A 27,850-nucleotide genomic window follows, 5' to 3' on the forward strand; every position below is an offset into this window, starting at 1 on the left:
ACTGAGAATCTATGCCATATAAACATAAGGGGGTAGAAAAATCACTCATTTAAAACTTTCAAGTAAAATTCATTAATACTTTCCCTCATTATAAAAGTAATTACACCAAAACATCCTTTCAACCCTGGAAAGTACACAAAACTATTATAAAAGAAGAGAGTTGTTCCCAGTTATATTGTTCGAGGATACCCAGACGTAGGATTTTGGAACATTTTCTTTCTTTTTCTTCTTTTTGCACCTTTTTTCTTATATCAATGATAATTTAGTAACTTTAAAATCTTCCACAGAGTAGGTCATTTTCACCTCAAAATCATATTCCTTAAAACTTGCCCTTTATGTTAAAACTCAATCTGCTCCCGAGACCCTCCCGTACCTGTGGACATACTCATGCATGTCTCAATACAATGTGCATGGCACGTGTATCACATGTAATAAGTACCATCATACATATAATAACAGCTGATATTTATAGAGCATTTACGGTGTCAGTCCAAGTCCGTGTTCTACGCACATTACACATTTTAGCGCGTTTAATCTTCACAGTAACCTTATGAAGTAGACACTATTATTATCCCCATTTCACAGTTAAGGAAAATGAGGTGGCCCTAAGAGGGTCGGCAACACATTAAAGGTCAAACAGCTACTAAGTATGGGAGTCAGGATCCGAATTTGGGCAGCTTGGTGGCAAAGTCCATAGGCCTAACTGTTACATTGCCTCTCATTTGGAGACCTAATCATATCAAAGAAAACAGTTTTAAAATTCATGAAATAGGGTCCTGTTTGTACTTCTGTGATGAAGGAAAATAATTTGGTTGTTATTAATGCAAGAAGATCCTGTGGAACAATAAAGCCAGTAAACACCAACAAAGGCTGAGTTCTCACTGCAAGGTACAAACCTCTAGAAACTGGAACATTATTTCTGACATACACTAACGAATCTATTGAAGGCAGTGAATTTTACTAATTAGAGTTTACAGTAGAAATATAAACAGGCCCTAATAAATGAGTTTGCTAGTCCACAGAAAGCCATTTCTCGCTCCCTCCCCTCTCCCTTCTCTTCCTCCGCCCCCTCTGTCTGTCTGTCTTTCTCTCTGTCTCTCCATCTCTGACTCTGTCTCTGTCTCTCTCTCTCTCTCTCTCTCTCTCTCTCTCTCTCACACACTCTATCTCTACATTTTTATATAGAAAGTAAATAAGTGATTATCTGTTAAGTTTGTTATACTATATTCTTTATGAAAAAGGCAATACACCTGTTTTTCTAGAATGTTTTAATTTATAGCTCAATACGGAAGAAAGGAATAAATTACTCCAAGTTCAGAATTGCTCCAGCCTTCTAAATTACAAGCATACCTAAGGAACTGAGTGTTGGTGTGACCACACGGATGCAGGACGTGTAAGTGTACCAGTGAGCTGTTTGGGTGAGCCCAGCATCCAGTGTGCCCAGCAGGTATGCCAGCCGGATGCAAGCTCCACCTCAACTGGGCGCTCCTCTGAGCGCAGAGCTAGGGCAGCCCTGATCCCAGTTCCGTAGTCTATTTTGAGACAGGAAGTCCCTTCATGTCCTCATGACCACAGAGCTCAGGATGTCAAAAAAGGCAGCACTCACAGGTTGTTATTCTCAACTACAACCTTGCTTTGGGGGCACAGGAAGTAGAAGTAAAAATGCAAACCTTCACTGAAGGGGACCCCACCTCCACTTCTAATTCAGACTCAGTGCATCAACAGTGTAAGTAAAAAGTCACAAAGGCAGAGAATCAAAGTCAATGTCTTGGTTAAATTTAGACCGGACTGATTTAAAAGATTTGGCCTTGAAAACCACTGAAATTAGTACATAATATATGTTATCCAAAATCTATTTTTTTTCCAGCTCTTGGATTAGCAGACTATTTAAATGTGTCCATTTTTGTATACAGCCTTTACCTCCCTTCCTTTTTTCACCAGTATAAATTACTTTTACAGCTAAATTTCATATAGATATTTCACAAAGAAAATGAATACAAAGGAATTTAGAATCCCCCTAAAGTGATCTCATGTTTTTATAAGAACACAGGGGAACCATCTATACAGTTCTTCCAATCAAGTAAGGAAAGATACTTGTGAAAACTGGAAAATTCAGTACTTTGTACACAAACACACATAATTCTTTGCAAAAACACGAGGCTATTTTGAATTTTTGAAAGTACTCAATATATATTTAAATGATTATGCAGGAATATAACAAATACCATTTTTAAAAGCACCAAAAAATAAAAATAAAAAGCCACAGAGCTTTGAATACCCATCTAGCTACAGAATATCAGCATTGATTATTGCCTTCAGTTGTCAGAAAATCACAGCAAAGCAATAACCATTACTCTCTTGTTTTTATGGTCTGGCATACAGAGCAGCACCCATATCACAGGTATATTTGTAAACTGGAGAGCTGATCAATAAATAAATGTTATTGAATGGTATATCAAATGCTTTCTTGTTCGCCAGAGGTTGTGCAGCATTAGTCAATGAACCACTTCTTTCAGTGGCCCTGATGCAATTATACTGTCAAACCCCAACTCAAACTCACTTCACCGACAGGACGCAAACATGCCCAGTGTTTTATCGTTTCATTAATAAGATCAGTGGATGAAGGAAGAACAGTCAGAGAACTTACCTTGAGGACCATGTACATGAAGACTTATGGGAACACTCACTTTACAAATCAGTCCACCTTGCAACCAACAGAGGTTGCAAGAACCTTAGTGTGTTTCCTCCTGCAGGAAACTTGGCCAAGTAAGGCAACCTTCCAAATTATAAAATTCACTTTTCCAAGGAGCCAGTAGGTAGGCAAAGTGAAAACAACTCACCGACTGCTTGGACTGGGGCGCGGGTCCTAGGGGTTGAGGTCCACTCCTTTGTTTCAATTCGTTTCCAAAGTCAGAGGTAAAATACTCTTCTCCGGGCAGGCTTGCGGGAGTTCTTCCTAAAAGAATAAGACGCACGATTCAGAAACAAAATGCAAAGACCAATCCAGAAGTCATTCTCCTGCCATTCTTGTCTACCCAAAACAGGGCTAAGCCACAGTCTGTTCTAACCCAGTTTGCTTTTCAGCCCTGGGCCTGCGGTGGGATTCATGCGTATGGTAAAGCAGCCAGGACGCGGACACAGAGGTCCTGGCCCCAACAATAGCCAACCAAGGTCTATTGGCAGAACCAGGAGACTACTTAGATGGCAGGAGGGCCTCTGACTGGTGTTTTCAGACCTTCTCTGGGTGTCACAGTGGGCCATAATGAACCCAGCCATCGTACTTACTGCCTTGGAGGTTCAAAGGAAAGGCTCATCTCTACTCCTTTCATTTGTCTTTAAATATGCGTTGCTTCTGGTCAAAGACTGCTGTTAAGAATTTTACAAGCATACCATCTTCTTACCAATGTTTATCATTTGGGAAGCACTATATAAGTCTTGCAATGTGCTCACTAGTCACAGTTTGTTCATTTCATCTTTCCCCCAAGAAAAGGGGGGAAAATTAAATGTACAGTGAAAATCAGGGAGTCTTTAGGCCAGTAAAGGGGGATGTAGTTGAGGGTCCTGCCAATCCTTCTCATTTCCCAGAGGCTGAGACTGAAGCCTGGGGATGGTGAGGTTTATCTGATCTCAAGCCAGTTAGTGACAGTACAGAGACAGCATCTCCACGCCACAAATGTTGTGGATGAAAAAAATCTAAGTCTAGGGCAGATGGAGCATCCGGTCCCCCACCACCATCACGTGTCCATTCTCGCTCTCCTGAAAGAATCGTGGGCATCAGTTAACATATGACCAGACCCAAAGAAGAGAGGTCTACCCTGGCGAGTCCATATTCCCCCTCGGAAGCCTGCTTTGCATTTTCTTCCAGCTCGGGATCAGAACAGAAAGATCAGGCTGGAGGAGCGCCAACTCCATTTCCCTCTTTGTTTCAAGAGCCACCAGACTGTGCTGGTCCTTTCTCTGAAAAAGCTGCTGTGTGTTTTTATTTGTTGACTGGCTTTGAAATTGTCTCCTATAATGACAACAGCTAGCATATAGCGAGTGCATGCCGAGTGCCAACCATGAGCCAGCTTTCTACGTGTATCATCTCATGTAATATTTAGGACAACCCTAGGAGGTGGGGATACCATTCCCTCCATTTCACAAATGAAGACTATGAGGCTGGTAGAAGCTAAGTTAAGACCTTGTCGTTTCTCCAAGGTCACAAACAGAGGAGATCTGAATTCAGGTTTGAGGAAGGGCGAAGTCTGTGGCCTTAGCAATTACCCCACGGCACCGCGGTCCTCTGGGTTTGGCCCTACGCGACCCAATCTGGAGTTTCTCCAGTGGGCAGACTTGTCTTTTCGATAGTGGTCCTGCAGGGTTCCAGGTCAGGGGCAGGTCACCTTCAGCTCTGAGCACTCCTTGCCAGATGTTTCCGAAAGTTTGAGGCTATTCTATTTGCATTTACTTTTTATGACCGGGATTTGCGATTCAACTTGGAAAAGGTTTACCCATCTTTCAAACTGCGATACTCAAAACGCAAACCCCGGGACTGTGTAGTTTGTATGTGCACATGTGGATGCTAATTTCATCACAGAGCCATCTCACTGGGCCCAGAGTGGACCCACGGGTTCCCTGGATGAGTGGATCCCAGAGACTTCCAGACAGCTATCAGAACCCCTAGGAGGGGGCAAAGATCTCAGCACAGCACCCTCTAGAGGAATAACAGGTCGCCCTTCCTGCCCACCCAAGCAGGCCTTTAAAAATTAAGTCCATGTTTTAGCTGGTATTCACCCAAACCAAAGACTTAAACTAAAGCAAAATGCCATCATAAGTAACCAAAATCAGTGGGCTTCTTTCAGTGCCCCCAGCTTAATATAAAGATGAGAAATGTAACAGATCGTTTCGAAAGATTTACTGTGGAACCATAAAGTCTTTTAGTGGAATTAAGCATGGCATCCAACATGCTGTAAATCTCCATTACTGGTCAATTAGTAACCACTATACGGCAGCGTGGTCTTCTCGGGATGCCCATGGGAGTAAACAGTGGCCGAGTCCCATGGTTTCTTAGACTCTCTTTCGCGGCACAAATTCAATTCCCAATCCCTGCCACAGGTGCAGAGTCTGATCTAGACACAAGAAGCGATGGGCCTGCTGTGCCGGGAACGCGCAGGAGTAAGAGTTCACCTTTTGCCCCGAATCGCCTTCCCCCACTTTCAACAAGTCCAAACTGACAGTTTGTAAATTCCGAAATGTCAGCCTTATAGGAATTTGTAAGCATCCCAACACGGAAAGGGAATCTTTCATCTGAGCACTGTTATAAATGGTGTCACTTTAAGCTTTTATACCTTTCGTTCTCCTGAATCCTTGGGTGATCCCACCACTGTGCGTGTAAGGGCCATCGTAGTTGTGGGTAAAAAGATAAAGGTTAGAAAGTGTTCATATAATAGTTACGGCTACAAGAGCTCCAGGGCACCGGTGCTAATGAGAAAGCAGGTGTGTGCAAATGAGGCAAATGATTCATCTCAAAGTATGTGTGAAATATCAATGTTAGGGTTTATGTCAGCAGAGAATTTGGGCCTGTCCACAAGACCAAGAGTGGGCTCCACTGCCTCCTGTCTGAGGTCCATTTTGAAAAAGCAGAGTGACGCTTACATTTACCTGCATTTTTGAGAGAAGGGCCACAATACTTGGTTTCCCCAGTTCTGTGAAGACCTGGCCTCCATTAAAATAACAGGCAATGTACTCATTGTCAGAACAGGATGCCATTTCTACCGTCACCTCGTATACCCTGGGGCCACAGTTAGTTTCACACCGAAACTTAAAGGTTAATTCTGTTAAAAAATCACCCAGGTGAGGTTTGCAGGTGCAAATTTATGCACAGACATGCCACAATGTCTTTACACTTTATGGATTACTAATTCTGTGGTCCGTGGGGACTCTAAAAATCAGGGCGCTCAAAGGGCTATGAGTATAGTTACAGAGGACGAACTGACTCATGCAGGAGGAGGAGCTCAGACGTCCTGGAATCATAGCCACCTCTGACAGTGTGACCACACCTTGCAGACCACTCAGCCTTGCTTTTGACAGCTGTCACTCAAGGGCACCAGCTCTAATAACATGCGTGGAGTCCTCTGACAGGGGCAACATGCTTGCAAGCCATGACTTGCCACCAGCGAAGCCTGGACTGGAGAGAGAGATGGCTGTTGTTGACTGTAAGCTCCCTGAAGGCAGGACTGCGTCTCACCATCTTTGATGGCAGAGGTAGCAGGGAGCATGTCCACGCTCATCCCTCCCACAGGCCCATGCCTGTAGAACACGTTCAGAGCTATTACTGAGTGTTGAGCACAGGGATGCCTCCAGCCTACCCCTGAAGTCAGATCCCCGATGTGGATTCTGTCTCCCATCCCACACACTGGCAATCTCAGAAGGGAGACAATTAGTACCCACTAAGTGCCAACATCACCCCACTGCCAGGCAAACGAGTCCAGCTGGACCCTCAGCCGTGCTGTGCCCGTCTGTGGAATCCTAGCATACGAGCATCCTAGCAAATGTCCAATAGGCTGCTGGCTTCTCAGGGCTCAGAAATGCTGTAGATCGGCCAATTTCGTTGGACAGTCTTTTCATAAGTGATCTCAAGACAGAATTGGTTCCTGTGAAATAACCTAAACCCATTTAAAAAGTAATCCTTGTGTTCTTTTCTTCAAGGAAGCTAAGGGTTGGGACTGCTTTTTTTTTCCCTAGGAAAACCTCTTTTTCGTGATGGAGTATCTCAACGGAGGAGACTTAATGTACCATATCCAAAGCTGCCACAAGTTTGATCTTTCCAGAGCAACGTAAGATTCCTTGGGAGGGTTTGGGGTGTTTCCATCGTTGTTGGTAGTTTCTGTGTCTCCCCACAATGCCCACGGAATACTTTTCCCCGGTGGCATTTTTGTTTCCTCACTTGGCACGCCTGACTCCCAGGACACAGTAATCCCAGGGAACAAATCACACAAGGCAACAGTTTTCCCAGTTTATGAAGCTCACATGCATGTCAGCTTTGTTTCCTTTATCTGTGTTTTGAAATCAACTGTTTAGTTTCTCAGGGAGATGCCTCAATTCATCCGGCTTCTGTTATAAACGATCTGAGCACGGAAGCAAATAGTCACCCCCTGAAAAGAAAGCAGTCAGATGTAGCACAGATCTTACACGGGTCACAGGATGAAGCTTTCGCGGAGGCCCTCAGTGGGAAGCCCAGCGTGAGCATGAAGCATGAGAACCAGGAAACAGGAAGAGGCACTTAGTGTGAAAATAAATCTTCACCTCCTTGGGCAGCAAGCAACCTGGATGCAAACGCGAACCAGCTGGCTGCGTTCACCCGCTGGGATGGCAGCTGAGTCCCACGGGACTCCCACCACTCTTCCTCGCGTGGGCCCTGTTTCCTGAGTGGTGGTGGAACCACGGTGACATCCAAAACACAAACTGTGCCAGCAGGTGCCTTCACCAATGCCGGCTACACATGAGCTTTATTTCTTCAATCATCTTTCACTCGCCCCTCAGGAACGCTTTGATTGAGGTTGAGCTGGATTGAAAGATGAACTTGCCCACCAGCTCCTGCAGAAATCTTGATGAAATGGCTGTTTGGTGAGATCCAGCTACTGAGGAGCACGCCGCTGACCTCACTGCCTTCAGGGGCCATCAGCCAAGTGCCCAGAGATAACTGTCTGGGATTTCCACAGCGGAGAAACCGTCAGGCATTTTTCGTGCCAGAAAGGATTCACTGGGTCCTGCGTCCTTTCCAGCGCTGCACGACACGCAAGCCATCAGACACACGCTAGCTAGTGCATCCTCGCGGGCGGTGTTTGCATTCTTCTGTGAAATCCAGCAAACCGCACGACCAGGAATCTCTCCTTATCTCTAGCTGTAATCCCACCAGTGATGGTGTAAACTCATTTCCTTTCCTCTGTCCCTGAAGATGGAGAGCCCCGTATCACCCCCATCTTCTCACAGCCTTTCCTCCCCTTGTTGGGCTGCATTTCTTGCACGTAAATAAGGCAGGTCTATTTGGAATGACCCTGCATACAGGTCTAAGGGCTCGATGCAGAGTTTAAAATAAAAGGGAAAATTATTTTCCTATTATGCTATACTATTATTATATAGTTAATGTTCGTGTATGTGTTATTAGGGGGAAAATGACAGTGTGAGCATTGTGGTTTAAAATATAAGCACCAGCTGCAGGTAGCAGGGAGTACACACTTCTGATGCCAGCTCTGCTTTGTCTGTCAGGGCTGACATCTGCCCTTTGCTCGGATGAAGCAGAGTTGTGTGTGTGCACAGAGCACTCGCTAGATAAAGTGGGGGGCTGTCTGGTTCCATTAATGCTCTCATGTGAACCCTCATGTTCCTCCCCTCAGGTTTTATGCTGCTGAAATCATTCTCGGTCTGCAGTTCCTTCATTCCAAAGGCATTGTCTACAGGTAAATTTTACTCTTTAGAGAGAAACACTGAGATATCTGGATGACCTGGTCCCGTTAATGTAATCATGGTATTTGAGTGACGTGAAATGGCCCGGTGGCAGAAAGTTCCACACCCAGGCTTCCTGCCCATAGGGATAACACAGACGATGATTCCGTAACAACCAAGGAAGAAATTCCAGTCTCAAACGCACTAAGGTCCCGAGCTTACTTTGTCCTTTTTCCGGTCCTTACTCTTCTTCTGCCTCTCACCTCCATTCCTCTCCTTTCGTTCGATCACTCTTTGTCTTTGATACCTTGTTGCTTCCTCCCTCTCTTCTGTCCCCTTCGTGTCTCTTGTGTCTGCGTGGATTTGCTTTGGGCCACCCAGAAACGCTGGCTGAGTGTTCCTTTTGGGTGGAGGCAGAGGGGAGGTCCGCCTTGAACACTCAGACACACCCATGAAACCTGTGGGAGTCCACGAGATGCCACACGCACCCTCTTTCCTGAATGGGTGTCTGTCCCATTGGATACCCTCCTTCACATCCTCCTTAGACGAAAGCTACTGTACTTCACTCTCCTTACTTCTCAATACAGCGCTGACATACAAATCTTCAAAAGCTGATTGGCCTGCTTTCTGACTCACTGCAGATTAAGGGGGAGAAGTAAATATAAAAAAGGAGCTAGACGGGGGTGTGGCTGAGCTGCTGGAGGCCAGCACCACGATGCAGTGAGAAGGGACATTGAGAACCTGACATACAGGGAAGACACATTACAGCTAGGAGGAGAGTGGGACAATGCTCTCCTGTGGCAAACGTTCACGGTCCCGACCCAGGGTCATCAATAAGGGGTAGGGGACGTCCCACACCAACTGCTGAAGACAGCAGCTGTGTAATCCAGCCCTGAAGTTTTCCATCAGGGATACTCAGTACCAGGCTGGGTGCTTACAGACTAGGCTGACAGTTCACTTAGGGAAACCATTTCCAGAGAGTGTAGCCAAAGTGAGGGCGGCCTGACTACGAGTGATGAGACAAGAGACCACCCCTCCTACGGCGATTCTATCTTAACAAAATTGTCATTATTAAAGTGAGGTTTTGCTTTGCTTTTGTTTTGCAGGGATCTGAAGCTAGATAACATCCTGTTAGACAAAGATGGACATATCAAAATAGCGGACTTCGGGATGTGCAAAGAGAACATGTTGGGAGATGCCAGGACGAACACCTTCTGTGGGACCCCTGATTATATCGCCCCGGAGGTAGGGACGTGCAGTGCTCCTTCCCGATCCCACACACGTGCACCAACCGCTGCTTCTTCCTCCCCTGCTGACCAGAAGATCTGAGGCAGTCTCACTGGGGACTTGACTTTGTTTTCCCCAGTATTTCATACACGTGGCGCACACACAGGGGCTGCTGTTACTGTGTCATGGAGCACAGTACTCATGCTACTCAGGTCACCTCTGAATGATGCAGCACGTCCCTTCACTCACGGCCCCCCGACCCCCGGCCTTAAAATATATCCACTCTGCCCAGACCCACCAGAGGCAACAGCGGCGAGGACCCAGGTGGATGCTGAACACGCTCATAAGTATCCACCTGAATAAGTCCAGTGGTGTCATCTGGGGACCAGAAAAACCTACACAGTGGTCCCCAAGTGCCACTGTGTGAGCACAGAGAGGATCCTGGAGTCCATGGACCTGCATTCTCTCTTCTACAAAATGAGGATAGTACTTACGCCACGTTATTACGAGCATAAAGGGAGAACCTATGAAAGCTGATTTTATAAAGGCATCACTCTCATATTCTGAGCCCCCAGAAGAAGGTCATTTGCCCGGAAGGCTTCCTTCCATCCATCCATCCATCCATCCAACTCTCCCCTCCCTTCCCCTTGTTATGGAGTCCTCCCCAGCTGCCACCTCCGGGAGATCAGACACCCCCATACCACCTGGTCCTCCCCACAGCATGACACTTATCATCCTTGCTTTCTCATCTTTGAATCTCTCTGCACTACCAGCCAAGTCAGGGGCTATTTCTTATTCCACTTTTACTAACTTTCTATTTTGAAATAATTATAGATTCACAAGAAGTTGCAAAAATAGTACAGAAACGTCACCCCTGTATACCTTTCACCCAGCTTCCCCCAGTGATTACATCTTACATAACTCTGCTACAATCTCAAAAGCAGGACATTGATATTGGCACACAGTGTGTATCATTCTGTAGCATTTTATCACATGCAGTTTTGTTAAGATAGAATCACATGTAGATTACTGTGATCTTGTTCACTCTTACATGCAAGGACAGACTGCAGGGCTCGGTGCTAACAAATAGTCTTTCGGAAGAATGAATGAATATCAGTAAATGTGTGAATGGTGCTAGTTGTTTGATAGGCAGTGATGGACCTCTGATTTCCTGGGTCAAACAAACAGCAGCAAATCTCTGTCATTGCCAAAGTAATTGTGCCATCCTGACTCTCAAAAGTATGTGGTTTTGCCCTGGGCTGATGTGGTATTTAATTTTGATTTAACCTGGTCTAAATGCAAGATTGGCCTCTGGTCAACAAGAAATTACAGCTTTTAACTTCCCTGCCTACAAACGCCTTATGCCACATCTTTCCTCTGGCAATCCTTCCTTCCTGATTCTGTTTCCCTCGACATCTTCCAGAATTTAGCTTCAGTGACTTACTTCTCTCTTTGCAACTGTAGTCTTTTTCTCTCATCTTCCAGCATGCTTGCCTTCACATGATTCCATCATTGGTCCTCTTCTCTTCCTATCGACATTCTCCATGAGCAACTGTATTTATGATGATGATTTTAACTCCGAAGGCAATATGGCCAGCCCAAACCAACTACTTCTTCCTGCTGTGGACCCATATGTCCATTTTCTTGCTTGAAATCTCCAACTAACTGGCAAAGGCCATTCAAACATAACAGGTCCCAAACTCCTGTCTCTGTTGAGCTTGCTCCACTCCCACCCACCCTGCTCTTTATCCCATTCTTGGTGAATTACACATCCATGTAGCCAGAACACTAGGACTTATCCAAGCTTCCTCCTTCTTCCTTACCCCTCCTGAGTCCAAACACACAGACCTTTTAAATTTAGACCACAGAGACTTCTCTGTCTATTCCCTCTCAGTCCTCAGAATGAATCCCTTTGCGTTAATCCCCCATGCTTCTCCAATTCCTTCCCTTCCTCACTATTGGTACCTCACCCCAGGCCCTTGGCATCTGCTGTCTGGACCCCAGTGAGGCCTTTTACCTGGCTTTCCCCTCCATCACCATCCAACTGCCAGTGCATCTTCTTTATATATTTGCAAACGTTTTGACCATGCTCCCTCATCAATTAAAAAAGCATCCCAAGTACATATATATTTATTATATATCACCTCATACATTATTGCCAATATAGTCTGTGTGTTATAAAATATGCATAAAAAATCATCAGGTTGAACTGAAGATGAAATAGTTTTTAAATAACTAAATTTCACTCCCTTTATTAATAGTACAAACATATTTATGCTTCATTAAACTAATGAGGTTAAATAACCAAAAAACCAGGCTTCAGAACATACCGTAGCTTTCAACTCACTGACTAGGAGACCTGAAGTAAGACTTGTGACCTCCAGAAGTCCAATTACCTCAGGGGGTCTTATAAATGAAACACATAAAGTATGGGAAACCTTCACGCACACCAGCAAAGCATTTGCAGACGTTCTAACAGCATATAATTGAATATGAATCTACATTTTTTGCTTCCTCCTAACTTAAGGCTGAAATTCTTTCTTAACATCACCTAGCTTTAGAAGGCTTCATTTCCACCACAGCTGTCTCCCGTCTTCCAAATTTCTCTTCACTTGTCCTGCCAAATGAAGTTGTTTACAAAGATGTGACCATACTCCAGCAGTTTCTGATTGCTTTGGGCTCCCCCTGGTGACACATCCTGGGAATTGCCTGTGAACTGGGCCGCTCCTTAGTCAAATTTATCAGAACCGGTTGTGCCTGTGTGTGCATCTTCATTTTCTTTGCCAGTTCTCCCTGGGTTTACTTTTAGATTATTCCTTAAGGCCAAGTTAACTTTCTAAACTTGAAAGTGAACTTTAGCATTTAAGTATTGAGATTCTGTTGGCAACTAGCTCTTTATTTTCACAAATGGGTACCAGTTCATCGAGACAGATATTTATCACGTAACATCTAGTCATTTCCATGTGACAAAGCACTGTGTCTTTCCTACTTCTCACTGGATCTTCACAACAACCCCAGCGAAAAGCTGGCCAGATATTATCACTCTTCACAAAAGATGCTTAGAGAGGCCGGGGATTCTGCCCGAAACTACACAATAAGGGACTAAGCCAGCAGGAAAACGGCAGCATTTCGGCTGGCCATCATGGCTGCTTCGCTGTTGTGGGTGTTTGTTTAGCGAGTCTTGTTAGAGACGCTTTCACAGTATGCCTAAACTTCACTTCAAGCTTCTCTCATTTCCCAAGGACAGTCCTGGGGTGGGGTCGGGGTCACAGACAGCTGCTCTGCACATTTCTCTGCTGCATGAAAAGTCCACCAGCATCAAGACACGCCACTTTGCTAGAAAATACGGGAATGTCTAGAACTGTAGTGTCATTTTTCTTTTGTAATGCCATCAATGCTACAATTCCATGATTTATCCCAAAGGGGGGGCGGACGATTCCATTTCACATAAGGAACGCTCTCATAAAATGACCTCTGTGTGTGTGTGTGTGTGTGTGTGTGTGTGTGTTTATGTGGATATGCTCACACACGTGCACTGAGCTAAGCCTTAAACTGCAGGGTGAAAAGGATGGCCACCCCAAGAGGGTCCCAGTCTTGCTTTCTAAATTCTGTACTCCAATACTTTATTTTGTTTTGGGCAATAAAGCAGCTGGCCCCAGCCCATCCTGGCAGCAGCCATCATGAAAGACAAGGATCTCCCCCTTCCATTTAACAACTGTTGTTGTGCTCCTATGTATGGATTTTAATTGTGGTAAAATATACAGACCATCAAATACACCATTTTACCCATTTTTAAGAGCACAGTTCAGTAGAATGAAGGATATTCACATTGTTGTGTAACAGGCCCCCAGAACACTTTCATCTTACGAAATGGGAACTTTACACCCACTAAACAACAACTCCCCACTTCCCCCCAGCCCCTGGCATCCACCACTCCATTTTCTGTCTCGATGAAGCTGACTACTCTAGGTTCCTCATACAAGGGGAATCATATATTTGTCTTTTTTGTGACTGACTTATTTCACTCAGCATTCATCCATGTTGTATGTAGCCTGTGTCAGGATTTCCTTCCTTTTTCAGACTGAATAATATTCTACCACATGTATAGACCACATTGTGTTTATCCACTCATCCATTGGACCCTATATACTGTTTTAGAGAAGGTGACAGCACGGTGTGCTGGGATGACAAGCATTGAGCGGAGTGACATGTACATTTTCTGTATTCCAACCTTAAACACGGAAGTGGCTGAAAGTCCAAAGTACCAGCCTTTTCTGCCAGGAAAGTGGCTTGGTGAAAGGGTAGAAATATTTTTAAAAATTAGTTGGGCTTCCAAACTTTAAATCCACTTCCCTAAAAAATACATCAGACCAGCTCTACTCAAAACACTGCTATCCAGCTGTGCATAGCGCTTAAGAGATCTGCCGTCTGTGTCTGAACACGTTGGTAACCTACTCTGTCTCTTGGCATAGTCACAATGTTTGATTGTCCATAATGGCAACCACAAATGACGACCAAAATGGTGAGCCGTTAGCTGTACAACCACGACCAGTTAGGCTTTAGGGAGTGGGCTTGGTCCGATGACCTCTCTGGGTGCTTGATTACCTCCGGAAACTTCATGCAAAGACTCAGGACAGTAGGAGAAAAACACGTGGATTGGGTTTAGTCCCCTCATTGGCACTGGAGCATTTGGATACATACTCGCTCTTTTACGTCTGAATCCACCAGTTCTCATATCACAGGTGGGAAATGAAAGCTAATGGCACAGGTCAGTTGTTTTGCTTAAGGCCAGAGGAAAAGTAGAATTGAAACTCAAAAACGTCTACTCAATTTTGGCATTGCCCACTCACTTCTATCCAGGTTTCTCAAAAGATGTAGTTGTCAGTGTGATCTTGGCCCAAACCACACCTACTGTCATCACCCTCCATGATTTGCTGAGTGGCGCTGAGAAGTCCATGCGGGGTTTTCACTCCCCAACCTCGTTTTTGTTATTGACTGCGTCTCTGCCTTTCGGTCACACAGATCTTGCTGGGTCAGAAGTACAACCATTCTGTTGACTGGTGGTCCTTTGGCGTTCTCCTCTATGAAATGCTGATTGGCCAGTCACCGTTCCACGGGCAAGATGAGGAAGAGCTCTTCCACTCCATCCGTATGGACAGCCCCTTTTACCCACGGTGGCTTGAGAAGGAGGCTAAGGACCTTTTGGTGAAGGTAAGAAGTGAAGTCAAGGAGACTTCATCAGATTGGTTTTCTCATCAGGATTCCCACCCACTTCCAGGCTCTGATTTATACACAGTAAACAACAATTGTATCGAACCTAATTAAAATGGGATGCTTGGCATCTGTGTCTTAACTGATGCACCAACATTAGATAGCAAGATGGACATTGGATAGCAAAATGAGGGTAACATAAACCCTTGTGCACATAATTTACCAAAGAAATGCCCAGGAACCAGTTCCATGACTCTTGGATGCCCTCACTTTGAGATGTAATTAGTCCTTTGAACAAGCACAGTCTGTGGTTTAAAACCACTTTTTGTTTCCCGTAGTCCCTGTTAAACCTATTCAGTCCCGTTAAACTTCCCTGTCCCTGGTTGAAAACTTGGACAGGACGCATGACTTTTCTGCTCAGTCTGAGGCAAAAGACAAATCACTCGTCACTCTGAAGTCATAAACCACCACCTCCATTCACAAAATTGTTCAGTGCAAGATATGAGTCACTACATCCATCTTAACTCTAAAGCAAAGACCTGTCTGCTCCCTCTCCTCTTGTCAAGTTCATGGTGGGTAGCCGCTCACCTGTAGAGACAGGAGTGTGGTCATACTGTGTGTCCTGGTCATACTGTGTGTCTTGTTCTCTTCCCCTGAGTTTGTATTTCAGAGCACACCAGGGAGAGGATAGAGGAATAATAAGGAGAAAGAACTGTTCTTATATGGCTGGGTGGCTTCATGCTTTCAGTCTGGTGGGTTGTTTAAGCCAAGGCTTTTGGTGAGGCATTCTAGTAGGGTTTTTGGAAATACCCATCACTGGAGACATTTTTGGCTGAAGCCCTTGAAATACAGACTACACAATGCATTCCCCAGCCCAGCTCCTGTACCAAGTGCTAACTCAGCAGCACTCCATCTCACTGACTCTCTCGCTGCCCGTTGCCTGCTGAGCAGAGTCTCTTAGGCAGACCAGCCTTCCTGCCACATCCCTTCCTTGTGTCCACTGGAACTACTGATGCATTTTTCACCCTGAAATTATAAGAGTGCAGACTGTTGCCATCTTAGCGGCATCTCCAGAATTCACCATCAGAGCCAGAGTCAGAGGCCCCGACCGTGATAGCCAGAATCAACAGAGAATCGGTGTTCAGTGCTACGGGTGTAAACTGAGCTCTGAGGGGTATCAGCCATGAACAGACAGCTCCCCGGGCAAACCAACACAGACACATAAGAAGCACCTAAAAGCCATCATTCAAGATTTGGACTTCAGGGCCGGCCCGGTGACTCAGGCGGTTGGAGCTCCGTGCCCCTAATGCCGAAGGCTGCCAGTTCGATTCCCACATGGGCCAGTGGGCTCTCAATCACAAGGTTGCTGGTTCAACAACTCGAGTCCCATAAGGGATGGTGGGCTCCGCCCCCTGCAACTAACAACAGCAACTCAACCTGGAGCTGAACTGCACCCTCCACAACTACGATTGGAAGGACAACAACTTGACTTGGAAAAAATCCTGGAAGTACACACTGTTCCCCAATAAAGTCCTGTTCCCCTTCCCCAATTAAAAAAAAAAAAAATTGGACTTCAGGAAGAGTCTCGGATTATCCTTTCTAAGGATGCAAAATACCATCTACGTACAGAAGTTGTGAAAACTGAAAATAAATCATGGTACTACGACATGCCAATTACATATAATAATAATAACCACCTGCATTTACTGAGCTGTCCCAGCAACTATCTGGAGAAAAGAGACTTTCCAGTGTGATCAGGACGCTGACAAATCGAAGAAAAGTGGACCAAGAATACAGGTGTTTTGAACAAAACTGTGTGTTCTGATTTCTGGTATCTCATATCTCAGCTGACTTAAACAAACAAAAATTTAGGGAACTAATTTTTAGCGTTGTGCTTCCTGTATTGAAAAGGGACATAGGGTAAGAGCTTCTAACATTAGAAGTTATCAGTGGATTTTAAATGTAAACTCGGGAAAAGATTACCAGGCCCATCTTTTTCACTAGTCTACTTTTTTCTCATGACGAATACCTGGAATTAAATTTAAAGGGCATACACTTCTACCTGGCTCATGCAACTGACCATTTGTCTAGGGTATTTGAAATGTGGAGGCCACTTCAGAGCTCTCCCAGAGGAATCAAGATGGTGACTCTGAAGTGCTGACAAATCCCCATAAAATACCTCACTCAAGCCTGGTGGTATTTACATCTCTGAGCCAGTTCAACTTAGCTTTCACTTTCTGCTGTGATCCAAACAGGCAATAAACTTAGCTCCCCAAACGACCCATTAAAAGGATTTCCAATGACAGAACAAAACACACATAAAATGAAAGCTGATTTCAAAATGAACCAATTAAAAAAAAAAAGATGAAAGTAAAAATGAGAGCAGGATTATAATGTAAACAATTTTCTTCATATCAAGGCAAGTTCAACATTATTACAGTTGTTACATTTATTTCACACTTGGCTTTTCCAAAGACTTAACATGAGGTATGTTAGTCGGCTCTGTTGATGTAACAAAATACCATAGGCTGGGCAGCTTAAACAATAAAATAGTATTTGCTCACAGTTCTGGAGGCTGCAAGTCCAAGATCAAGGTCCGGCAGGGTTGGTTTCTAGTGAAGGCTTTCTTCCTGGCTTGTAGGCCACTTTCTCACAAGGCAGGGGGCTCTCTGTTGTCTCCTCTTACAAGAAAACGAATCGTATCGGAGCAGGGACCACCCATAAGGACGTAACCTAATTACGTCCCTCCTCCAAGGACGTAACCTAATTACGTCCCTACTCCAAGTACGTTCACATGGGGTGGAGGGTTCAACAAGTGAAGTTTGAGTGGACACAATTCAATCCACAGCATGAAGGCTGCGCTGAGAAGGCCCGAGCCAACAAAACCCACCAGAAAAAGGAAATAAGGAAAAGGCTTTGGGGCTGTCGGAGACCGCAGCACTACAGTAGCAATCCACCTTCACCTGTTGATTTGCATAAAGCCGAACAGCTGTGCTTCACAAACCCAGCTGCACCTTAGAGTCTGGAAGAGCTCCCAGCAAGGAGTGAGAGTGAAGGAGTAATTGAGGCCGAGTTAAGCAGAAATAACTCCCTGAAAAGATGCTGGGAGCATTGGTTTCAAAGGAGAGCAAGACTGGGTAGGAAGAAAGGATTACTTCCAATTAGAGGAGAAAGATGAAAAGTCATGTATACGGAATATTACAAAGCATTCAAAAGGAATGAACTATTATTGACCTACAGAACACTTGCATTGATCTCAAGGGCATTATGTTGACTGAAAAAAGCCAATCGCTCAAAAGGTCACATACTGTATGAGTCCATGCATGTAACATTCCTGAAAGGACAACACTGTAGAGATGGAAGTCAGATTAGTGTTGCCAGGGTTTAGGGATCGTGGAGGCTGGGGATTGATTATAAAGGGAGATCTTTGTGGTGGCGGCACAGCTCTGTATCTTGTTTGTTGTGGTGGTTACCCAGATCTACGTATGTGATAAAATGGCATAGAACCAGACACACACATTGTACCAATGCCAGTTTCCTGGTTTTGATATTGTAATACAATTATATAAGATATAAGCATTAGGGGCAACTAGGTGAAGGGTTCACAGGACATCTCTATACCATCTCTTAACATACCGTGACTCTGTATGTATAGACTGAATGTGACCCTCCCCCCAAAAATTCATAGGTTGAAGCCCTAACCCCCCAATGTGAAGGTTATAAGAGGTAGGTCCTTTAGGAGGTAATTAGGTATAGATGACCTAATGAGGGTGGGTCCCCCATAATAGGATTAGTGCCCTTTTAAAAGGAGCTCTCTCTCCAAGTGCATCACCAAGGAAAGGCCACGTGATCACACAGTAAACAGGTGGCTAAGAGCCAAGGAGAGAGTCCTTACCCGAAACTGACCCGGCTGGCACCTTGAGCTTGGATTTCCAGCCTCCAGAACTGTGAGAGATCAATGTCTGTTGTTTAAGCCACCCAGTGTATGGCATTTTGTTATAGCAGCCCAAGCAGATTAAGACACTGTGATTCTTTCAAAATAAAAAAGTCAAAAAAACAAAACAAAATCTAAGGCGAAATGCCAGCAAACGCCAAAAAATATCTTTTACCAAGTTCCAGAAGCAGGAAAAAGATTTGCCGCAAGAATAGAAAATAAATGTGGTCGAAGAGAGCAGAAACCAAGGCAATTAAGGATAAAGAAGGGGAGAAAAGGGACTGGTTAGTGAAAGGAGTTCCAAATCAACAGGGAAGAGTTTGGACCTATTCTTTCTCACGTGAGTTCGTGAAAATTCCATGTCCTTGCTCCGTGGGGAAGATAGTTCTCTCCCAGTTCTAAAAGCTGGGGTGATACAAATGAGTTTCTCTCATGCAATTTACTGACTGTAAGACCAGCTTCTGGCTTCATCTGTGCTCCTCGCTTGTTCTATAACTTTCATCCCACAGCCACCATATCCTTGAGCTCACTTGTTTTTTTTTGTTTTGTTTTTTGTTTTTTGGGTTTTTTTGCAAACATCCAAGGTAATATCATTTCTGAGACACTCACGTTGTGAAACCCAGAATGAATGGGTCTTCTTGGAAAAGCTGAACAAAGCAGCATTTAGTGGCATCTGTTACAGCAGTGGCATCAGAGCCAGATTCTGTCCGTTTTAGCTCTCGTAGTGCAGGGGTGCATGGAGCACACTGAACAAGTGTGCCCCAGGGGAGGCTGCCCTCCATCAAGACTTACAGTGGGGACGCTGCTGTCCAGTTGACTCTTGCCAAAGGAACGCCTCTCTCTTCCTCGTTTATTCATCCAGGATGTCCTGTCCATTTGTTTGGGAAATGATGGAAAATTAATGACCTCAAACAGAAATACCTCTCCGTTTTGTAGAAAGATAATCTGAGGAGAGAAACGAAGAGGAAGAGACGATTCCAAAGACAGGTGCTAAGCACTGGGGACCATCCTCGGCAACTCCACATTGCTTGCTTTCCCAGACAGTCGAATAAGTTTAAACAACTCCAGCTACATCCTGGCCATTCATGTAAGCAGTGTACTGTTTCCTATAAATGTAAACCACCTTTCTGACGGCTTTTATGGACAAAAGCCAGTCTTTCTTCGTGAACATTTATTCCCCCGACGCAACTTCCCTGCCACAGAGCCGATGACCTCCTGTGAGGTGACCGATCATCTTTGGGACTGGGGAGAGGGAGGGGCTGATTTGCTGCAGGGCAGGAAGCTGACAATTTACTCTTCTGTGCTAAACCAGAAAGAATTTTGAGTCTTGAAACTAAGGATCGTATTACATTTCTCCTTATACAGTTTATCTTTTTAAATACTTTTTTAAAATTTCACAGGTACATATACCAGGTTCAGAAGGCTCTCTGTCATGATTCTCTTGGTACAAATGCCACATGTTACTGGAAAAATCTAATGGAAAACGTAGCATGGTGCATACTTGGCCTAGGGAAGTTACATCTAACTTAATACACTAAAGCATTTCATTGTAATAACGTACGCTAGTTTTTGGCGTGGTGTTGAGACACTTACATCTCCTCTCTTATCTTGTTTCATCACAATGTCCTTAAGAAGTGGAGGTCAGTAGTTATTATGACCATTCCAAGGGAAAGGATATGGAGCAAGTCACTTACTCCCTCTGCTTCTAAAAACATCACCCTGCTTTTCCATCCGGTGACTCATCCTGGTGTTTGAGTCTACAGAAAACTATGTTTTACTGTGAACTTTGTGCCTTTTCTATATGCTGCCCTTTTTGCTAAAAGCAAGAGGCTAACAGAAGATGAGGGCTGAAGACACGTAATCTGCAAATATAAAGTCGAAAGACAGCTACTCATGTGGTCAACAAACATTTACTGAACTTCGACCTTGTGCATGGCGCGCTTCTAGGCTCTGCAAGAAGGAGAAACATAAATGGTGCCTGCCCTCCACAGCGGGCACTCCAGCGGGGGAGACGGTCACATATACCTGGGTGCCAAATAAGGATGCACGTGACTTGTATTCATCTTTTGTTATTGGTATACATCGAGTATTACAATTTTAATACACTTTTTTTTCCTTTCTTAAAATGTGTATACATTTTTTTGGCACCTTCTGTCAGACAAATAAGTTCGCGAACTCATCCTAGAAAAACTGCTACATACCTCATTGTTGAATATCGCTATGGTCACCTTTGACGTACTCCCCTTGGGAAGCTATGCACTGATGCCAGCGCCTAGTCCACCCTTCAAAGCAATTTTGGAACTCTTTTTCTGGAATGGCCATCAGAGCTGTCGTCATATTACCTTGATGTCGTGAATGTCATCAAAATGTCTTCCTTTCAATATTTCCTTTATCTTTGGGTAAAGAAAGAAGTCATTGGGGGCCAGATCATATTACCTTGATGTCCTGAATGTCATCAAAATGTCTTCCTTTCAATATTTCCTTTATCTTCAGGTAAAGAAAGAAGTCATTGGGGGCCAGATCAGGTGAGTAAGGAAGGTGTTCCAATACAGTTTTTTGTGTACCAGCTAAAAACTCCCTCACAGACAGTGCCGTGTGAGCTGGTGCATTGTCGTGATGCAAGAGCCATGAATTGTTGGCGAAAAGTTCAGGTCGTTTTTGTCTAACCTCTTCGCGCAGCCTTTTCAGCACTTCCAAATAGTCAACTTGGTTAACTGTTTGTCCAATTGGTACAAATTCATAATGAGTAATCCCTTTGATGTCACAAAAGGTTAGCAACAGCGGTGCAACAAGTTCGCGAACTTAATTGTCAGACCTGGTATATATGGCTACTTCTCTAATGAAGGGAAGCTGTCCCATGGAGCGCAGAGGAAGACTATCCAATACCAGAAGTAGGAAGGGGCTGCTTATAAGTTAGGCTCCCCACTGGCTGGACCTGTCTCCTCGAACAAGTTACTTAGCTACTGGGAGCCTCGGTTTCCTCAACTGACAAGTGGGATAACAACATCTGCCTTTTAAGAATCAGGATGATAATAGCTAAGGCATCTAGCACAATGCCTGACTCAAATCAATCATGTGACAATAACTGTGACCTGAAAAGGAGGGAGAGCTCGCCATGAGTCAAGGTGATTAAAGAAACCTTCACAGGGCCGGCCCGGTGGCTCAGGAGGTTGAAGCTCCGTGCTGCTAACGCCGAAGGCTGCCGGTTCGATTCCCACATGGGCCAGTGGGCTCTCAACCACAAGGTTGCCAGTTCGATTCCTCAACTCCCGCAAGGGATGGTGGGCTCCGCCCCCTGCAACTAGGATTGAACACGGCACCTTGAGCTGAGCTGCCTCCTGGATGGCTCAGTTGGTTGGAGCGCAGGCTCTCAACCACAAGGTTGCCGGTTCGAATCCCTCAAGGGATGGAAAAAATAAAAAAAAAATTAAAAAAAATAAAAAATAAATAAAGAAACCTTCACAGGGAAGAGGGGCTGTGAGCTGAACCCTGAGAGGTGGGTCAGGATTGAAAGATGAGAAGGAAATGGGAGCAGAATGTGGAGAGAGGTATCCTCTTCCAAGATGGACATCTCATTAGCAAGTGCCAGAGGTAGGAAAGACAGGTGACACATTCCATGAGTAGACACGGCTGAACAGCAGAGAGAGTTACAATGGGAATCGAAACGAGTATTGGCATTTGGCTACAGGGAGCCTGGAATACCCCCCCGGGGGCTCAGAGAACCCTGGGGGCATAGGATCACCTTCCCTCACCCTGCATTTTACAGGTGAGGAAACTGCACCTCAGACAGCTTGTCCAAGGACACATGGGTAGCAAGCCTCTTGGGTGACAGTCTCATGTTATTTCTGCTGTGCTGTGGTTTGGAACCCCAAGTTTCCACTGGGAGGTGTCAGCAGCCACCATATAATAACAGGAGAGGAAGTTGGGACCATCCAATGACTTTTAAAAAGATTCTCCTAATTCAAACAAGAAAGAAAAAATCTCTCATTACAGTATGTTGTTTATTTATTTATTTTGGTAGAATAGAGACTTTGAAGATATTCAAGTACTAAGGTAACATAGGTAGAGCAGTGTTTTAAATCACACAGACCAGCTATTCCGATAAGAGGTAAAAACAAGAGATCCCTGCAATGTAGGTACGAATGGAGATCAAGTCCTGCCAGAACCTCCTGGAAAATAACTGTCTCACCGTGGTTTCTCTTTAAGACCCACAGCCTCATATGACACCCTGTAACTAGCAGTTACTTTATAAATAAACATCTAGCTGATGTAGGAAAGAGGAGTGACTACTCCACACACTCAGGGGACCCATGGCTTCTCTAGGTTGCAAATTTGGACTCTCTTATTCCTTAATGTCTTTGACATGTTTTGTTTAAGTTTGAAGAGTTTCCAAGTTTCTTTCCCGTTCTGGCCATTGTTCATTTTAACCTCATGGGGAAAAGTAACAGGAGAGGGGAGAGTGCAAAGGAGAAAATACAGCAGGTCAGAGATGACTAAAGATGATTTGAATGAAGTATTACTTGTTCAGCCGGTTTGCAGGAGTCACCAGTGATTCTCAATACTCAGCTGCTTACCCAAATCTGACTGTCAGGGCCCAGTTCACACTATACCTGATGTGAGCGTTTCCTGTGGCGAGACTAATCTTAAGAAGGCAGCTTTGTAACAGACCGAACTCGATTAATGGACAATCAACCAAACAATAAGTAAATTGATTACTTCCTCTATGTTGTTAGGTTTTACAGACCAGGAATTAGTACACGTGTGTGTGAGTGTGTGAGCGTGCACGTGCGTGTGTGTGTGTGTGTGTGTGTGTGTGTGTGGGTGCAAGTGTGTGTGTGTGAGTGTGTGTGTGTGGGGGGGTGTTGTTGTTGTTTCATTTCACCCCCAGAACAGCCCTGTGAGGAAGACACCGCACTCCTTTCCCAGTGCGGACACTAACTCAGAGAGCCCTGTAACTTGCCAGAGGTCCTATAAGTAACACAGGGCCCAGCTGGCTCCCAACCAGGTCTATACAACAAAAGACAGCATGCTAGGGCCGTGCATAAGGAAGCAAGAGCTCAGGCTCCGCAATATTCAGAAGGCTTGTCGGAGGGAGAGTGTTGCCGCCACTCGACTGGAGTGAACAGTTTATCACGGTAAGGAGAAAAATAAGGTTTGAAAAGCAAGTGGCCAAAAACCAGGCCTTTATCTTTTAGAATCGAATTCCTGTGGCTCCGAGCTCAGCTCCTACATTAAGAAATGCAACCTGCATCTGAGGCCGAATGCTCCTCCCTGGAGAAGTAACTGCTCCCTTCCTTGCTCCTTTTCAGCTCTTTGTGAGGGAACCTGAAAAAAGGCTGGGAGTGAGGGGAGACATCCGACAGCACCCTTTGTTTCGAGAGATCAACTGGGAAGAGCTTGAAAGAAAGGAGATTGACCCACCGTTCAGGCCTAAAGTGGTAAGAAGCCTCCGGGGACCATTTGGTTCCAGCCAGTCTCTGTTTGCTCCCAGGCAGCCTGCCTGGCCCCTGGAGGGCGGGAAGGGCCCAAGTCTTAGTTATGCTGCCACATAAAAGTGACTTTTGATAATCTTAGAAAGCTGAGCTCTACGCCATACTGAACAGTATTTATGAATAAGTGTTTGTTTTTTCATTCTCTCTCCTTTTTTTGTCATGAGCACCAAATGGACCAGTTGGCTTGAGGCGAGTTTGTCCCAATCAGTGTTGTGTATGGAAGACAATTGATATGTTTAATAATGAAGTCAAAGTGGGTAGGGGAACCAATGGTAGTGAAGGAGGTGGATAAAAGAAGAGGAATATATAATCTGCAGAACTCCTCTCTGCTCCCCTGTAGATTAAAAGGACAGAGGTCAAATTTGGGCTCCCCATTTTTTCAAAGGTTGCCAATCCTGCTTCCAATTAGCTAGAAACATTAGATCCTATGTGAATTTATACAATGGAATGCCTCTATATGCATTTAATTATACTATTGATAAACTGATGACTCGGGATCTTAGGGAGGTTCCATAAAAACCATAACAGATCATCGGTAAGTACAGTGGTACCTTGGTTTTTTAACGTAATCCATTCCGGAAGACTCTTCAAGTTCTGAAACGTTTGAAAACCGAGGCACAGTTTCCCCATAGAAAGTAACGCAAAACGGATTAATCTGTTCCAGACCTTTAAAATCAACCCCTAAAACTGCAAATTTAGCATGAATTTTACTATCTAATGATACCATAGATGCATATAATTTACGGCGTTCGTAAACCGAAATGTTCATCAACAGAGACATTCGAAAACCGAAGTACCACTGTATTACTTCAGTCTAGTTAATCCACAGACACCAATATTGGCATATACAGGTTATAGCCGAGATCATAAAAGGAATAAAAGGAAAGGTAATTAACTCAGTGGCTGATTTTCTTCCCTTTCCCCCCCTTCAACTCCGATCAAGAAATCGCCGTATGACTGCAGCAATTTCGACAAGGAATTCTTGAACGAGAAGCCCCGGCTGTCATGCGCCGACAGGGCACTGATCAACAGTATGGACCAGAACATGTTCCGAAACTTTTCCTTCATTAACCCAGGGATGGAGAAGCTGATGTCCTCCTGAAGGGCCCTCCAGACACGCGAAGCAACACTCCCCCGCGCTGGGAACTGGTTCCAGTGACACTCCCTGGGTTCCTTCACCACTTGGAGAAGAAAAGAAACACTCAACAATATAAAGGCTGAGGAGTCTTAGCCCCTCACTGACTTTGAATCTGCAGCAGAATCCAACTCAGCTTCACTAATGACAATGGTTTCTCCCCTGTCATCTTTCACAGCCACTCTTGAAGTCAGGTCATTACTAATCATAGTTATTTACTTGAAAGATGGATCTCCACACTGTGAAAGATTTGAAAACTTAATCCTGCTCTAAATGATGGCTCTTTACTTGGGCACCAACTGCTGATCAATGAACTACTTGATGACTCAAGGAGCAAACATCACGAGACTGAAACAGCACATTGCCTGGGGTAGTAATGGATTTCATTCAGCTGCAGACAAGTAACCACTAACCTACTGTATTCTGTGCACATCTGTGGAAGTGTAAATGGGGGGGAGGGGAGGGGGGCAAAGCCCTGAATAGGTTTTTATGGGAATTCTTCACAATAAACACAGCTTGTAACTTGAGATTTACAAATCCATTCATTCTGATGAGCAATGAAATTCACGAGAAAGAGGAAAATGGGCGGTGGGAAGAGCTTCTGTCACTGATATGGAAGGTTTGATAGAACATCTCCTCTGGTTATCTCGTCAACATAGATACTGAATTTAGAGTCCAACAAAGATAGAATCGTGGTACTCCTGCCAATAAAACCTTTCCATCATCCACTCTCAGTTGATTTCTGTATCAGTGGCAGTCCCTCATTGCCATCCTCACATTATAACAAGAAAAGAAATGAAGTGCATAATTCTTCTGAGAGAAAAGAAAACCAATCCCTAATTGTATCATTACTGATGATCTGCTGACTCATAAGTCTCTCTTTAGGCATCACTCAAGATGAAAGACCCATGCATGCTACCTTGTAGCAGTCAATCTTGTTTAATTAGAATTCTAGCTATACATTGTCAAGTATCTGTGCTGTTTGTATATTTTGATAAAATGTTGTGACTCAATAACAAAGAGGTGGATATGTAAAGATGAAATAAAAGAAAGTGGCATTTTAACAGTTTAATTCCCTTCTTGTCACACCCCACCCCCACCCCCCAAGAACTTAGTTCTGTTGTGGTTTATCATCAAAATGTAACTAGCACTGAGTTGATGTTTTAAATGTTGGGAATCATTAAAAATCCCAAAATGGCTGAGAAAGTCTGATAACCCTTAAGTCATTGTATACTATTCTCTTTTCCCTTCACAAGATTCCTTTAAGGAGTGGTCTACATGTATTGTCTCTACTTCTCCAACACCCGAATTCAGCTCTTCCCTCCGACCTCTCTCCTGCCACTGCTTCCTTAAAGGATTACCTTCTTTCTGGCCCTAGGAATGTTCTAGGTCCTCATCTACCTTATTATTCCAGGAAAGACCCTTTCTTTGATCTCGGCACCTCCTTCTTTCATGCCCTCCACCTTTGATTACCCTCTCGGCTGGCCCCTCTTCCTCCTCCTGCCCCAAATCACTTCCAAGGCCCCTCCATCCTTCCTTCCCTTTCCCTTGGTTCTCTCCTTCCACCTCCTGTCTTCAAGGATCACTCAATACAGTTCATCTGAAATCCATATCACCAGTTCTAACCTCTGTGCCAGGCTTCGAACAGGCTCTATTAACTCATTCTATTTTCTTACGATCTTTCTTTCTCATGTATTTCCTATTTCTATTAATAGCACCATCACAGGCCCAGTCATCCAGACTCAGAATCTCAGTCATGGTTGAATAGTTGGCCATCCCCTTCTCTCATTCTATTTTTTTTTTTTAAACTAAATTGTCATGATTCTGCTCTGCAGTCTCCAAAATACGTAACCATCTCTCCTTTCTTTCCTATTAATCATGGCTGAATCAATCTCCCCATCTTTAGTCTCTCTCTCCATTTTAATTCATATATACAACATATATTATAAACTTTAGGCTAGGAATAACTGTTTGTCTGCCCTCTTATATCAAGTGCCTGGGGCCTGCAAATTAAACTGACAAAAAAATAGAGTAGCAAAAGAAGCATGCTTTTATTTATACATGCAATGTGCATACACGGTGAAGTGCTCAGTGATGAATAACTCAAAGGGGTGATTAGAACTTGGGGCTGAACTGCCTAACGTAGCATGAAAAGGGAGGGGAGAGAAAGCAAAAGCTCTTGTGGGAAGAACAAATAGGCTTCTTTAGGAAAGACAAATGGGGTTTCAGGAGAACAAACAGGAAATAAGAAAGTTTGTGATAATATTTGTCCATACAGGTATGTGTGGTCTTTCCATCTTCTTCAGGGCCATAAAACGCCCCAGAGAGGGAATTTATGGGAAGTAGATTTACTCCTAGTCTCACTCATGCCCCAAAGAAGGAATTACAGCGGCCCTTGTTTCTCTGCAGTTTCTGTTTTCAGTCCGA

General features: G+C 44.4%; 1 protein-coding gene across 4 annotated transcripts in view; it reads left to right on the top strand.

The window, feature by feature from the left end:
* The window catches only part of PRKCQ (protein kinase C theta), a 111,843-nt gene extending 85,356 nt beyond the window's left edge, over positions 1-26,487 (top strand). For 3 of the 4 annotated variants that reach the window (XM_019738249.2, XM_074325017.1, XM_019738248.2), the window contains exons 13-18: positions 6,724-6,815; positions 8,376-8,438; positions 9,531-9,669; positions 14,674-14,862; positions 24,106-24,234; positions 25,232-26,487. In XM_019738249.2, the coding sequence (XP_019593808.1) occupies positions 6,724-6,815; positions 8,376-8,438; positions 9,531-9,669; positions 14,674-14,862; positions 24,106-24,234; positions 25,232-25,390 (771 nt within the window). In that variant the 3' untranslated portion in view covers positions 25,391-26,487. The remainder of the gene's footprint in view (positions 1-6,723; positions 6,816-8,375; positions 8,439-9,530; positions 9,670-14,673; positions 14,863-24,105; positions 24,235-25,231) is intronic. The other variant, XM_074325016.1, reaches the window with a different exon arrangement.
* The last annotated feature ends 1,363 nt before the right edge of the window (positions 26,488-27,850 follow it).

The sequence above is a fragment of the Rhinolophus sinicus genome, linkage group LG02, assembly GCF_036562045.2.
Source record: "Rhinolophus sinicus isolate RSC01 linkage group LG02, ASM3656204v1, whole genome shotgun sequence".
NCBI lineage: Eukaryota > Metazoa > Chordata > Mammalia > Chiroptera > Rhinolophidae > Rhinolophus > Rhinolophus sinicus.